Source organism: Onychomys torridus, chromosome X, assembly GCF_903995425.1.
Source record: "Onychomys torridus chromosome X, mOncTor1.1, whole genome shotgun sequence".
NCBI classification, from domain to species: Eukaryota; Metazoa; Chordata; class Mammalia; order Rodentia; family Cricetidae; genus Onychomys; species Onychomys torridus.
Genome location: NC_050466.1, coordinates 61,600,718 through 61,617,033, shown reverse-complemented (window position 1 = coordinate 61,617,033; position 16,316 = coordinate 61,600,718). Strand labels below are relative to the sequence as shown.

The following is a 16,316-nucleotide window of genomic DNA, read 5'->3' as shown; positions in this document are numbered from 1 at the left end:
TATTGGGGCATGGGTGAGGCCTTGAGTTCAACCTCTAGCATTACAAAGGAAAAAAAAGATGGTCCTGGTTTGGGCTTCCTGAGAAGCAAACGAAGTCCAAGTAGTTTCACTTGAAGGTAAAGCGAGAGTGGGAAAAAGAACAACAAATACCGTCCATGTCACCAGATACATCATAACCACAGGCAACTATTGCTCAGTTCTACTGGTGAGTAGTATGGAACATGCTGGAGGCTTCTCCCATTCAAAGAGCCAGGGAGCTATAGCTAGGGTACACTTCTTAGTGCTGCCTCAGGGGCATCAACTCGGCGGCACCTCTGGCTTTCCCTATGTGCAAGGAAGAACCTGTTCCACTTGCCAAACCAAACCAAAAGTCTCCGGCAGAGTGTGCAGGAAGACGTCTTCAGCAGGAGAGGTATGAAGGCTACGTAAGACAATGCGTACAGCGTACTTAGTGCAGAGTAGTGGAGAGGCTGCCGAGTAACGAAAGTCAGAAGTGTCAGCGAAAAAGTAAAATGAGAGCCAGAGAGATGGCTAGGAGGGGAGGGTGCTCGCCCCAGGGGCTCCCATGGTGCAAGAAGAGCACAAGTTGTCCCCTGAGCTCCACAGGTACTCTAAGGCACACATGCACACATGCAAAGAAACGTTAACTTTAACATAATACCAGTAACAATAAAAGCCATCCACTTGAGGACCAACAGAGGTATCACTGCAGTGAAACGGGGAAATGACACCTTTGCAGTACCTGGCAGTGGGACAACTGTGCATCTGTGTGGAGAAAATAATCTCCTGCCTCACACCATTTATAAAAAGCCATTCCAAGTCAGATGCGGTGGCCCATGACTTCAGTCCCAGCACTCAGGAGGTACAAGCAGGTTGATCTCTGTGAGTTCAAAGCCAGCATAGTCTACATAGTAATTCCAAGACATCAAGGATTACCTACATAGAAAGACCCTAGCTCAAAAAAAAAGAAAGAAAGAAAGAAAGAAAGAAAGAAAAAAAGAAAAAGAAACAAACAAAAACACCCATAGCATATAAATAACAGATCTAAATGGCTAAGGCAAATAAACTGTAGATCTAATGAGATCTCTTCATGGTCCAAGGGCTGATGAAGAATTGTTTAAGAACAAACAGAAGAGAAACAAAAAGTTTATTACAAAGGAATAATAAAATAAATAATAAAACTGATAACCTGGACAACATAAAAACATAAATGTCTGTTCACCAAATTATAATACTAAAGAAGTCAAAATGCAAACCACTGGAAGATAACGTTTTGCAGTATCTAGAGATGGTAACTGACTCATATTCTCAAAATAAAAAAAAAATGCTCAGAAAAGACAATAAAAAAGGGTCCAAAAAAAAAAAAGGATATCCAAATTGGGTTTTCAAACACAAAATGAAGGTTAACTTCAAAAGCTACCCAAAATGCAGCTTAGAACTACTATGAGGTTTTATTACATGTATTGCCAGAGTAGCTGTTACTTAAAAGATACCAGTCCTGGTGAAGATGCAGAGCAACTGGAACTCCTGGGAGCATAAATCAATTCAACCAGCCAGAAACCTCTCAGGTGTCTTATATTTATGCCAAATGTACCTATTCCCCTTGAACCAGTAATTCCTCATTTGGATGCATACCGGCCAGTGGGATATAAATATATCCTCACCAAAAGACCTAGAGAGGGGCTGGAGGTAGCTCAGTTGGTAGAGTGCTTGCCTAGCATGAACTAAGCCCTGAAGTTGGTTATCAGCACTGCATGAAGCCAGGTATGGTAGCTTTAATCCCAGCGCTCCAGAGTAGGAGAAGTTTCAGAATTTCTAGGTCCTTAGCTACATACAGAGTTCCAGGTCAGCCTAGGATATATGTCCCTTCTTTCAAAAACTAAAAATACAAAAAGCATATAGCAAAAAATATTCATGACTGTAATGTTAAAATAGAAACAAATGTCTCAGGAGAATGGATCAGCAAATTATGGCAGCTAAGCACAATTTCACACTGCAATGACAATGAGCAATCCATTATGCATGCACAACATGGAAGGCCCTTACCAATGTACTGCTGAGTGAGTGACACTAAGAAGGAGCAAGCCCTTACATAAAGTCCAAAAGCTTTATATAAATCTAGTTGCTGGAAGAGGAAGTCAGGGGAGTGCCTACCCCTAGGGAGATGGATAGTAACTGGCAGAGGGCACAACAATGTTTTGTCTCTTGGTCTGAGTAGCTTTTCCTTGAGTTGTCTGTTTTTGTGAAAATTCACCAAAAAGGACACGTAGAATCTGCATGCTTTGAAAAAAACAACAACATAGGAATGTCGGGCTACATGCAAATTTTACTTAAAAATTCAGTAACTAAATGTAATTAGCAGTATCCAAAAGACCAACAACATGAAATGTATAAGGCTGCACAGTTTGGCATTGAGTCCCATGAAGTAATTCCAGAGCCTCAGGTGTTAGTGACTGAAAAGCTGGACTTGCTTCAAGTTTATGACCATAAATCTCAGAAGGCTCTCCATGAAGCCAGATAATCCCACTACACTTCCTTACTGCATCCATGCTCCCCCTGAGACAGCTTATTCACACCTTGCCTTCTCTCCTCAAGTTGCCAACACCCTCTCAGTTGATGATCTCACCACTTACTTCATGGAAAAAATAGATGTCATTTTTTTTTCATGACAAGGGGAAACACCCGGCTCCATCTCCTCCTCTGTCAGTCCACCAGCTCACCTGCCTTTCTGCCTAGATTTGTCACGTTCCCTCCAAATGTATTTTCATCTTCCCTCATCTTGTTTCTCAAGGACTCCGTAATTGTCCAGATCTCTTTCCCAGTGCTAATTTCCTCCTCTTTTTGGAAGCCAAGCATGCACAACATGCTGATACCTTTGAAGAAGATTTCCTTCCATACTGTATGTTCATGCAACCCCTGCTCCACTTCTCTACTTCCCTTCCAAGACAACTCTTTACAAGAGACATCCATTTCCTCTTCCCCCATCCTCTTCTTTCTCTACCCCACTGTCTTATACACATGCTAAGCATGTACTCTGTGCCCCCCTCCGTACCTCCATCCTGCTTCCACTGTATCACACTGTCCTGATTGCCATTCTAGATTTTTAGCCCTCAGTACTGTTGTCAAACCAGGGCTTTGTACATGCTAAATATGTGCTCTACCACTGACTTACACATAGCATTTAGTGATGTTTTGTTTGTTTTATGGAGCAAGATCTCTGTGTGTGTAGTCCAAAATAGCCTTAAACCCAAGAGCTGCAATTCACTGGTGTGAACCACAGCATCCAACTCTCCTAGACTTCTGAATTTTCTTTTTCATTCTTTCTCTTCTGTGAAACTCAAAGTTGGGCTCTCCCAGGCTCCAGCACCAGCTTCCTACTTTCTATGAAATTCAAGCATGCCTAACAATTGGTACCCTTCTGCAAGTACCTCTCTCCTTCACTGTCTCTGTTGTCCCTAGCTCCAAGGCTTCACATGCCTTCTTCATCTCCAGCTTGGGCTTTCTCTTATGCTTTCAACTCCCACATCTAAGTCATCACTCTCAGAAAACGACAAACTGCATTTCCTTCCGAATAAAATGTCCATCCTCCCGGTAGCCTTCTGCACTTCTGTGAATGTCATCACCTTCTGTGAATTATTTAAGCAAAGGAAACTATGAGTCTGACATCTCAATTACTTTCCTCATAACCTGTTCCTAATCTACTCTGTAAATCCTATCAATTGTATTTCCAAAATGAGTTAGTTCAGAATCTGACCACTTCCTCCTTATTTCTAGTCCCCCATACTAGTTGACTAGATAATAACTGCATTACCAGCCCAAACTTGCCTCAAAAGTGACTTCACGGGAAGTGTATATCAGATCAGGCCATTCACCAAAAAGTTCCCTACCATGAGTCAGGGCAACAGGAAGCAGCCCTGGGGACAGAGCAGCAAGAAGAGTGAGTGCGTGAGGCATAGCGATCTGGGTAGGAAAATGAAATGGGGGTATAGAGGCACAGACAGCCAAGAGGAGGAAGTCTTCTTTTCCCTTTGAAATACCCCCAGGCTGGAGCAACCATAAAGGGGGATGCACAACGCAGTTGCTATCACTGGTGTTCTGATCAGCCCTTCTGCCCTCCCAAGGAACCCCCACAGACACGCATATGTACACCACAGGCTTTCCATAGCTATCCCCCCTCCAGGCACATGCTGGAATTGTACATGGGACTGGCCCTAGAAGCCAGGTAGTTCTTGCTCGGGTGCTACTTTCCATCCACCCAGGGAGAATCGGTACTGAAACATTTGAGCATCTTCACCCTCTCCTCCCCCAAGTGAAGCCCAGCTGAGATACTATGGCAGCCAATAGTCCCCAGCTAGGTTGAATCCAAAGCCTTTGTAGTAACAACCTCCTCATGACAAGTTTCAGCTCTTACCCGCCCTGTTTCACGTCTCCACTCCCTCCATATGCTTCCTTGGATTCCCTCTCAAACTACTTGAATGGAAATCCTTGTCTTGGCCTCTGAAGTCTGGGAAAGTCAAGTTAAGATGCAAAATATTGTGCCTTTACTCTGAGAGGTTATGAATAGAACAGTGCCATCCTGCATTTAAATGGAGAGAGAAATCAGTGTACCAAGTATTGAGACAACATTTTAGAAAAAAAAAATCGAAGAGGCAGGCCAGTGAGACGGCTCAGCGGGTAAAAGCATCACCAAGCAAGCCTGGGTGACCAGCATTCTGTCCCTGGAATGCGCATAGTGGGAGGAAAGAACTGAGTTCACAAAGGAGCCCTCTCACCTCCATGTGTCCCCCCACATCATGTACACACAATAACAATTAATAAAATATTTTAGAAGAAAGTATTTTAATTGATGGATTTTAAGACCTTCCCTGGGCCCCATCTTTATTCATATATACATGAATAGAATAGAAATTCCTCAACTGCATCAATACACTAATGATCCCCCAGCTCCATTTTCCATTCGTTTACACTCTGATAGTGAAAATGACTTGAAGGGGCTATTAGATTCTAGACCTCTAACTGCCTACCTGGGGCCACTAGCAGAAAGGGTAGTGAGGAGAATATATTCTACTTTGGCAGTGTAAATTTTGTTTTAAGAAGAGGTATGTTTATGTCACACGTGCACATGAAAAAGGTATGCACCATTCAACTGTCTGCAGAACTTCCCTTCGGTTCTTTTGAAGTGAAGTCACCACTCCCCTCACCCCAACCGCACTACCCAAATCTCAACGCTGTTGAAAATGAAGGGCCTGTCCCTGCTGGGTGGTTTGGGGTAAAAAGGAGGCAGGATTAAAGCGCTCATTTCCAGTCCCAAAAGTAAAATATGACTTGGCCTAGGGCAATCCTAATTCTTTCCAGAACTCATCCCCGGAATTGCCCTTTTAAACAACTAGTCATTAACCCAACTCCAGGTCTTTTATAGCTGCGAAAACTGATCAGGCACATCATTTATTCATTACACTTATTATTATTGTTATTACAGAAAAGCAGTGAATTCCTGGGGCGGGGTTCAAAGGGTTCTTCCAGGGAGGAAGAGGTGAGGAAAAGGAATGCCTAGGCCAGCAGGCCCGGCCAAGAGGCTGGGCTGCCCAACAGACGTGCAGCAAAGTCCTCCTGAGAAGCATGCCGCTGCAGCTCCTCTGCCTGGCACACTCAGTGACCACCTCACACCAGAGCAGCCACTGCAGCAACAGAAAAGGCTTCTTACGTAAGTCAGAACCGCTGACATCACCTTCCCCTGGAGCATCTCAGCTGAACTAGGAAGTAAAGGACCCGCTTGCCAGTCCAGCACTCTGGTCCACAGCCTGGTTCATTTTTTAAATGATTCTGTTGCTACCAGGTTTGGGAGACCGTGCACCAGTGGGGGAGGACTGAATGCCCCTTAGAGAGAATAGTTAACAGAGACTACTTATTAGGAGGTCTACGGTGTTGCAAGAGTGAAGTCAATATGCAGTGAAGATGCCCAGGGGACTTCTAGATCTCCTTCCTCGCCATCTCATTGCAGCCTGGCTGGCTGGACTGGTTCATACCTAAGTCTAGATTTGTGTGACAAGGAACTAAGGCAGAGGAAGAAGAGCCTGAGGGATGCTCAGAGGACAGATAATCCAAAGAGGCATTCATTAAGAGCCCTAGGTTGCCGAGGGCAGAAAAGACGCTCAGAGATCACTTTATCACTCTCAGGCATCCTTCCCTTCCAGTCCCTCACCAAGGCCTTTCCTGATCCCAGGGTTCTCAGTAGAGCACTTTGGAGTTCATTCTAGGCAGGCAGCCAGTGATGCTGGATTAGGTCACACACCTTCCAAAGGCACGAGTCCCGGGCACTGAGGTCACAGCCAGGTGTGACAAATCACCTTGTCTCCCACAGACATTTAAAAGGACACGCACTGCTCTGAAGCCCCCAATGGTGCAACCCGGTGGCCGGCTCCTGGAAGCAACGAGAGTTGCACCCCTCCCTCTTCCCAAGGACATGAAAGACATATGTCCCAATGGTAAATGACAGACCCTCTCTACCTCTTGTCTGCCCCCTAAACGCTTCCTCCCTGCCGGGTTCTCAACATCAGAGATGTCTATGAGTTGAGAGGCCGTCCATTTAACTTTCTGGTCTCCATGCCTGCATCCCTGCATTGGTCAAGGGCCACCCTAGCTACTCAACCCGGGAGGACTAGGGTGGATCTCAGAGCAGAAGAGGGGAGGAAAAGCAAGAGTGAGGTGCAAGTTGCAGCAGGCGCGGCGCCTTGGGGCTGGGATTGCGGCGAGTGGGGACTGCAAGAGGGTGCGGCGTTGGAGCCTAGTACCCTGGAGGATAGATGGTGCTGGTACTCACGCACTGCCTCCTGCTTGGGGTCCAACGTGCTGAGGACGCGCTGCACGCTGCCGAGCTTGCCCTGAAGTGCCCAGACGCGGCGGTGAGTAAGCTGGATGTCGCTCTCGAGCTCCTGGAAGAGGCTGCACGCGTGCCGGGCCAGGTCTGAGAGCTGCCGGAGGACTCTGGCCAGCGCAGCGTTGCTGACCGCGCACAGATCTAACATGAGCAGCACAGCCTCGGCCGTAGCCGAGGACGCCTCGCCGGTGGCCGATTCCGCCTCCGGGACCCCCGCCACGCTCTCCTCTCCTGCCTCGTGCGCCTCGCCGGGTGGCTGCTGGACCTGCTCGGCCGGAGCCGGCAAAGACGGCGGAGGTGGTGGTAGTGGGAGAGGCGCAGGGGGCACACGGGGAGGCTCCTCTGGCCCCGGTGCTTCGGCCTCTTCCCGCCGGCCAGGCGGCTGCAGGGGCGGCGGCTCCACGCTGCCTCCACTCGTGTCCTCATCTGGGCCAGGAGCCGGGCGCCGCTGCCGGCAAAGCCACTGCGGCTCCACGATCCGCTTGGCGAAAGGCATCCCGCACAGCCAAGCCGCGACTTTCCGTTCTCCTCCGAGCGTCCCTTGTGAGCTAGGGACCTGACGCGCCCACCTGAGCAAGGAGAGGGCAGGAGTCCGGCAAGGAGCGATCCGGGCCGTCCAGCTACGCCGAGGGCTTCTCTGCTCACCTGGCCTCCTCCTCTTCCCCACCCTCTCCTTCACAGCTTAGTCCGACCTGTCCTCGTCCGGGTGCACGGCTGTCTAGGAAAGATGACAAGCGCTGAGCAGAGAAATCTCGGGGTGTGCTTGGATCCTCCTCACTTGCTTCCAACCGGGGTCAGCTGGCTCAGCTCCATCGTTCCTGAGCCCGTTGCCGCCGCCCTGGCCACTGCCGCCGCCTATATAAATGGGCGTGTGTATGTGTGTATGTGTGTGTGTGTGTGAGAGAGAGAGAGAGAGAGTGTGTGTGTGTGTGAGCGTGTGAATGTATGTGTGTGTGTCCGCGTGTGTGGATGGGTGGGTGGGTGTGAGTGTGTGCGCGCGCCTCAGTTTGAAAGTACCCCGGCGCAGGCCTCTCCCCGCGCGCCCCTCGGCCGCTCCGGGGAGCGATTGCGCCTGGGATCTCTCTCCCTTACTGGGCGGGGAGGAGGTTTTCGGAAAGGCGCTCTGAAAACCCGGACAGAGGAATCCGCCTCCAGCCCTGGCTCTGGAGGCCGCGCGGGGGCGGCAGGGCGGACGCCGGGCAGGGGAGGCCGGGGTGGAGTGGGGCGCAGCGCCCTGTGCGGCCGCTGGGAGTCACTGGTGGCCGGACCGCGCCTGGTGCGTTCCTGAGCCCAGACACTTTCTCACACAAGTCTCAGAGGTTAGAATTGAGACTGTCAGAGCCGTGGGGGTGGGGAGTCCTCAAGTTAAGAGTGGGGGTGCTGGTAGCCAGCTCAGAGGGAGGAAAGTATTGGGGATGCTCCGTAGAAATCCAGCTCTGTCAAGTCTTTTGGTTCTTAGAGGGGAAAACAGAGCTGCTCCTTAAATTGCCCCAGGCGCTGTGTTAACAGAGGCAGCTGGGGAGGGTGACGCAGCATGGGTGCATTCCCACGTGGCCAGAGTGGCCAGAGTGCTGTTTATACCATTTCTCTGGCATCCTGTTTTGGTCTGCTCTGGGAGCCTTCTTCTACAGGAACATCATGAATGAGACCCAAATTATCAGTGAGCAACCCCCGCCCCACAAAGTCTCTTGCAAAATTCATTGCACATTAAGTGAAATGAATCGGATTACCTCCTTGTCACCCTACTGTGTTAATCCAACACAGGGTTTGTAAAGTTCCTCTTGGGACAGATGATGACTCACAGAAGAATAGAAAGTTTTCCCTTCGGTTAACTAAAAGGTATAATTTCTTCAAAGGCATACATTTTCAATTGCAGTAGTGTGCAGGCTAGACAGTGGCAGCCGAAAACCTAAAAAGAGTTTGAGAACTGTTAAAAAAATACAAGCTTTCATCTCTCCACAATGTATACTGTGGAATAAACACACAAACACACACACACACACACACACACACACACACACAAACAAATAAAATTTAAGGCCACAAGCCAGATCTTAAGAATGCTGTCCTCATTCTATGTGTCTAAAGAGAACATGGAAAAATATGTTTCATGCATCAATAAAGTCCTCTAGACCTGCAGTGCTGTGCCTCTGTGCTCTGTGCCTTGACAGGGAGTCCCTCCAGGGCATAACACTCAGCACCTGGAATCAGCCTACACTTTGGTCACAAAGGCTTTGACAGAGACTGTCTTATACTACTACTATTACTACTACTACTACTACTACTACTACTAATAATAATAATAATAATAATAATAATAATAATTTTGGTGGAGGAATATCCTTGTTCATAAAAGAAGATCCAAGCTGGGGTTTTGGAGGTAAAGGGTCATAATGTCTATAAGGTCCACATAAATGATTTGGTAACAAGAATGGTGGTGGTGGTGGAGGAGGAGGAGGAGTTGGTTGTGGTGGAGGTGGTGGTGGTGGAGGTGGTGGTAGAGGTAGAGGAGAAGTTGGTGGAGGAGGAGGAGGTGGTGGAGGAGGAGGTGGTGGTGGTGGTGGTGGAGTTTGTGGTGGAGGAGGAGGTGGTGGTGGTGGAGGTTGTGGTGGAGGAGGAGGAGGTGGAGGAGGAGGTGGTGGAGGTGGAGGAGGAGGAGGTGGTGGAGTTGGTGGTGGTGGAGTTGGTGGTGGTAGAGAAGGTGGTGGTGGAGGTGGAGGAGGTAGTGGTGAAGGTGGTGGAGGTGGTGGTGGTGGAGTTTGTGGTGGAGGAGGAGGAGGTGGAGGAGGAGGTGGTGGAGGTGGAGGAGGTGGTGGTGGTGGTGGTGGTGATGGTGGTAGTGGAGGTGGTGGTGGTAGTGGTGGTCATGGTGGTGGTGGTGGTATCAGCAATAATGGAATTATTATGATAAACAAAGAGGGAAATAATGACCAAAACAGTGAGTCCAAGCAAAGGGCAGATTGCAGTTTGCTGTGTCGTTCTTACAGCTTTACTTTAAATTTGGTTTTGTTTCCTGGTAGAAAATAAGAGGCCGGGCGGTGTTGGTGCACGCATTTAATCCCAGCACTTGGGAGGCAGAGGCAGGTGGATCTCTGTGAGTTCGAAGCCAGCCTGGTCTACAAAATGAGTTCCAGTTAAGGCGTGAAACTACACAGAGAAACCCTGTCTCGGAAAAACTAAAAAAAGAAAGAAAGAAAAGAAAAGAAAGAGAAGGGGCAGGCGGTGGTGACACACGCCTTTAATCCCAGCACTCAGGAGGCAGAGGCAGGCAGATCTCTGTGAGTTCAAGGCCAGCCTGGTCTCCAAAGCGAGTTCCGGGAAAGGCGCAAAGCTACACAGAGAAACCTTGTCTTGAAAAGTGAGAGAGAGAGAGAGAGAGAGAGAGAGAGAGAGAGAGAGAGAGAGAGAGAGAGAGAAGGTTTTGAGCTATTTTTCAGCATATGTTCTTTACATCACAAATACAAATACAGAGAGCTGGCCAGTTTAGAATGTAGCCTGACAATTTTAACATGCTCCAAATTCTGAACAAGAATTCTGCTATGTGGGCAAACCAGACTACTCTCTGAGCGAGCTGAAGAATGAAGAAGAGCAGAGGAATGTATGAGGCCACTTACCAAGCCTGAAGGCAGGTGTTTGTCCGTGTGTTAGCTAGTTCCCCATACCTAGAACTATCCTCTTAACCCCGTCCACGGGAGCCAGTGGAGCCACCCACCTGCATGTGCAGTGAATGAGCACTATGTGACCTTTACTCCTGAACAGGGTTTGAGAGTGTTGGTGGGTTCCTTTCATGGACCAGTCATGGTGACCTTAAGGGGGTGGGGGCAAGCAGAAAAGGAAGATTGCTGGGGTATCCAAGCGGAACAACAGGCTAGCTAGCTGAGTATCTACCTAAAGTGACTAGCACTGATTCAGGATCATGAATGAATCAAAGCCCCATTCAACTGTACAAAAGGGGAGAGTCTTTCTACTCTCCTGGACTCCTACTCGTGCTAACAATGCCATTTAGCTGAAAAATAAAAGACTTTAGTGTTGGTTTTTGATATCCTTGATTCTCATTGGTCCCTCTTTTTCCTTTGGTGGTCTTCATTGACTTTTCCAAGATAGTTTCTTTCAGTGTCACCAAAGGTAAAACCAATATAAATGATCTTGCTCATTAATATGACTTATTGATGCATTCTCATTTCTCTGTTAGCTGTTGAGAATAAACACATCTTTAGAAAACAGTGCAATTGCTAGACTTTAGTAACACTACCTAAAAATCCTGTTATCTATTAGAAGGCAACTTCAAGAAAGCATCTTAGACCCAATCTTTCCCTTTGCACCTCAAGCCCTTCCTGTGTTCATGCCTCTGCCCCCCAAAACACACACACACACACACACACACACACACACACACACACACACACACACACACACGAGTAAAGAAGGTAAAGGGTCATAATGTCTATAAGGTCCACATGATGGTAACAAGAATGGTGGTGGTGGTGGTAACAAGAGACTGTGAGTGTGTGTGTGTGTGTGTGTGTGTGTGTGTGTGTGTGTGTGTGTGTGCGCGTTTGGGTTCCTGTTTTAAGGAATAAAAATATTTTTAAAATGTAAAAGGTAGCCATCACATGCAATCTCAATGGAGTATATAGTCAATGACTGAGTTTTCAACACACCCACAACCAGATTGTATATTGTGCAAATCTTGGATTGTGTTTACTCTGAGTTTTCCCACAAAAAAAAAGTTTCCTCTAACAGCCAAGGCTGCTGGGGCTGGTGAAACGGTTCACTGGGTAAAGATACCACCAAACCTAAAGATATGAATTTGATCCCACATGATAAAAGGCAAAACCTTACTCCACAGAGTTGTCCTCTGACCTTTACACACTCACCATAGTGAGTGCATACACAAATACAATAAATAAAGTTTAAAAGTTGTTTTTAAAAATATCAAAGGCAAGGTTGCTATCTAATGCCTAGTTATATTCTTGCCTGATCTCAATCTCAATCTCTCTCCTCTCCCCACCTCTCTCATACACACACACACACACACACACACACACACACACACACACACTCCAAGTGCACATATTCCCTTTCCTAGGCATTATCACTAAAATGAAAAGGAAAAAAAAACATTTAAAAATGCCCTATCCCAGGCATTCAGTCACATAGATCAAAAGCTAGCACAATTTCCTCAAATGTGTGATCAGTAGAAATACTGTGCCTTTGAAAACGAAATGAAATCTCCTGTCTGCATGACCATGCCCCACAGCTTCACTTGGCCTTCTCCAGCCCAATGGGAAGTCAGACTTCACAAAGCACTAAGAGCAGAGATCCCCAAAGGTCCTTTACCAAAATTTCCCAATTCAATAACCCATCTATGGTGCATCAGCATTAGTATTGGTGAAAAGTATTTCCTTTCTGTAAGAAATGTCAGGAGATGTGTGCAGCATGTTAGCATAGTCATTTAATTGTAAGTGACTGAAGTCTCCCTTCCTCCAACTAACTGTACCTATCCCTAATATAATCACTGTAACTCACCCCTAAAAGCCATGCCACTATGTAAAAAGCTGTGAATTTTTTTAAAATTCCATTAACTTTACTGAGAAAAATTATAAGCATTCCATTCCAACCTACGTTACCCAAACTGTTTCATGTATAGTAAATATATATTCCATTTATGTAAGTATATCACAATTTGCAAGCAAAAGAACAGGGTTTGTACATAAATGTGATGCTGGCAGTGTTTGGGGAAGGAAAAAAACCCATTCTGGGAAAATTATTAGAGAGTCATGTGGTTCACATTGAAGCAGCAAAGTTCTCAGAGTTCATAGTTAACCTATACTTACACTACACTTACAAATAAACTTACAGTATAAAAGACACCATAAGAGGAAATAAAAACTAAAGAAGAGAGAGCCTCTAAGCATATGGAAAGAGCTCATACACAGAAGTGGACATAAGGCATGTGGAAGATGGTCCTCACTTTTCTCCTCCCTGTACCAGGAGGCACCACTGGCAGGCTCTCTAAGAGATTTTCCCGCATTAAATGTCAGCTGTTGGTTCTGGGATTTACTAAGTCCTTTTCCCCCTTAGCTTTACTGAGTTGTAGAAGAAATCCAGGAATCCCGAGTTTTAAGCCATCTTGAATGAGGAAGCCTGTATGCTTCCATAGGCATGTGCTTTATAGTTTAAACATTATGTCCAAAGCCTTCATAGAATTCTTTTTCTAATTCAACAACCTTGAATTTGACTTTTCATACTGTTAATCATGAATCACCAGGAAGAAATGTATTCATTAATACATCAAGATATTAAGTCCCCATAAAGATAAGTAAATATATATAATCATGAGCATAATTTGAAAGGGAGATAAAGACAATATACTGCTTTTGGAAGTCTCCTTTGTTTTAATTGGTGCTTTTCTTCCTCAAAGAGCTTCATTTAGTCTATCAAATTTGAAATATAGGAGTTTCTGTCAGCATTTTACTAACAAGAGAACATTGCCAGAAGAAAAAGTGAATGGCATTAAATGGTTCCCCCAAATGCTGAAGACTGTCAATGCAAACATTCTTCCTATGTAGAGAACCATTGATTGCTCCTCGTTCCCAGTGTTAGAAGTGCTTCTCTTCAAAAACCCCAGCCCTACATTTTACAACTGAATATAATTTTAAACATGCCAAGTCTGGATTGAGTCAGAACTGTGAATACATAATTCAGATGGACTGACAGAGGTAAAGCAGATGGTGATAGTGAGCAACAATGGTGTTTCATTCATATATTCAGTCTTCCGCTTGTCTAACAGACATTTGCCGGGTGCTTCCATTGACTGGGTGCAAACATTCATTGTGGGTGAGAACCTCTGTGAGGTGCTAGGGATATAAAAGGAAAGAAAGCACAAACATTGCCTGAAAAGGTACAGTCTGGTGGTGTAGGCAGACATGTAAACAAAGAATTGTAGGGCCAAGCCAGACAAGCTATAATAGAGATAGAAATTAAGTAGGATCCAGAATCCCAGAGCAATTAGCATTGTCTGGGCTACAGACTGGAGCAGAGATTCTAAAAGCAACCTGGACTTCAGTGTGGTTCTTACAACTTAGGTACCCGAAGACCAATTCAGAGCTCAAGAATCACCACGTGGCAAAACGGGAATCTCCAAGCAGCTGTGTGAGAAGATTCACTCCAGACAGAATTATTAAATGGCATTCCAACATGTCTTTTTAAAAAAAATTCTGAAAACCAGGCAGTGCAGAAAGAATGTGGGAAAATTGGTTGCTGTGTTTTGAAAGCTGGCTTGTAAGTTTGAGTCTTTGGAGGGTTGAGTTTATAAAAAAGAAGTGGGAGGTTTTTTTTTTTTTTTTTAATACATTTGCTATAAGGAAAGTCTTCAATTGGGTAAGATGAACCACAGTCTCTAGGGCACATGGCACTAATAAAACTAAACAACCATTCTCCAGGGGTTCATAAGCCTCCTGTGCCCCTCCCTTTTAACTGTTTAAAACTTGTTCTTCTCTGATGAAAACACTCAGCTCTGGCCTTAACCTAGAAGAAGTGCTTGTGACTATGGTGGTCCTGAAATCAATCAGCTCTTTTGGAGGGGAACTTGAAAGAGTAAAATCTGCCACTCACACTATCAGTCTGGGATGGAGTCCTTGTGAACAGCAGAGGCAGCAAACTTCAAACTTTATCAAGATTGTGGTGCTCATTAAGGAAGTGAAATTGAGCCAGATTTGAAGGAAAGCACTGTAGTAATTACAGAGTTATGAAGATGTAAAAGCTATGTGCCTGGGCACGCAGAGCACAACGTGTTTCCTTTGGATTCAGAGACACTGCAATTACAGAGCTTCAGGGTAGCAAAGCACCGAATTAGAACTCCCCATTAGTTTGATTAATCACTGATGTAACTGCAGGCACTGGAAATGACTCTGCTTGATTTGTATGTCTTTTGGGTCCCCCTGCCCCTCTTTTTACTCCTTCTATTTCTTTTAAAACATCAGGAGGTCTGAGAAAAATAGAAAGCTTGCATTAAGGATAAGATATAGGGTGCAGGAAAGCTAAAACTTCCTGAAGCTTAATGACTTTTCTACACCAGGGCTGGTTTTGCCAAGAGTTGTATAATAACATGTTCTTCTTCCTAGGACATTAAATGTTAATGGTACAACAATGGACTGTTAGTAAATCTAATAAGAAAACCAGAGGATAAAGTATGTTATGTGGGTGTATAACAAGTTAACATCACCACGGGAAAGTCTCTGGGATGTTATATGATATTCCGTTCAATGGGTTCTAATACACAAATAAACAACAACAAAAGAATATCTAGCCAATCAGCAACAATGAAGGGGTCTCAGTCTTTAGGAGGAAGGACAAAACCCTGTTCAATAATGTGATTCAAAAATCTATTTGCAGTGTCCAAATAGCCCAGCTGGTAAAGATACTGGCTGCCAAGCCTGACAAACTGAGTTTCCGCTCCAGGACCAACACGGTAGAAAGAGAGAATCTAGTCTAGAAAGTTATCTTCTTATCTTCTGGCAACTCTGTGTGTGTGTGTGGAGAGAGAGAGAGAGAGAGAGAGAGAGAGAGAGAGAGACAGAGAGAGAGAAGGAGGAGGAGGAGGAGGAGGAGGAGGAGAGCATACAAAATTCAAAATATACTTGTAAAAATGATGTCTTTGTCCTTGAAAACTGATATCAATGGTATTAGATAAATCTTTTTTGGGTCAAGATATTTGAGTTGATGTGAATACAACCAAAATGTACAGCCAACTTGATGAAAGGAGGGGGAAAAAACACAAAAAGGTCAACACATCATTTCAAAGCCAGCATGAGCAACCACTCAGAGAAAGAAGGCTGTAAATGGGAATGCAGAACTCTTGGCAAAGAGGTACTGTACCATAAGGGCCAGGCTTTCCATTGTACACCAAGATCACTCTTGATGGGAAAGGTGACTCTATCAGCAGGAGGTTTTTAACTACAAATGTCACTGAAATTTACGTGACCCCTTTCATATTTATGCAGGAACTACAGGACTCCTAGGATCAGATGTGAGACAACCAACCAGCAATGCCTCTTAAATTATTTTTGTTGAGGTGTTTTCTTCCTCCACCTCAACTGTAAAGATCCAGGAATAACAGCTCTGTCTCAATGGTCACATAATAGGCTCAATAAGAATCTGGAAATAATGAAAACTTCTCCATAGAGAAACACAGGTCTCTCCATGAGGAAAGGCAGCACCACGGAGTCTTCTGTAGTAATGGTGGGCACCGACAGAAACATTGCAGGAGTCTGCAGTTTGTACTGAAGAGGAAAAGAAGTGAAAACTGACCACCTGGTGCCCTTACCAGCACACAGATGAAATACCAGCCAGCCAGGATGAAAAGAAACAATCATCCAGAAATTCTATTGAAAAAAGAAAGAAATGGTGAGCAAGTACCTCCATTACAACCTCATCC

General features: G+C 45.5%; 1 protein-coding gene across 2 annotated transcripts in view; it reads right to left on the bottom strand.

Moving 5' to 3' along the window:
• The window catches only part of Nhs (NHS actin remodeling regulator), a 329,470-nt gene extending 321,682 nt beyond the window's left edge, over positions 1-7,788 (bottom strand). For both annotated transcript variants that reach the window (XM_036174401.1, XM_036174402.1), the window contains exon 1: positions 6,821-7,788. In XM_036174401.1, coding sequence (XP_036030294.1) covers positions 6,821-7,373 — 553 coding nt within the window. In that variant the 5' untranslated portion in view covers positions 7,374-7,788. The remainder of the gene's footprint in view (positions 1-6,820) is intronic.
• Between the last annotated feature and the right edge of the window lie 8,528 nt (positions 7,789-16,316).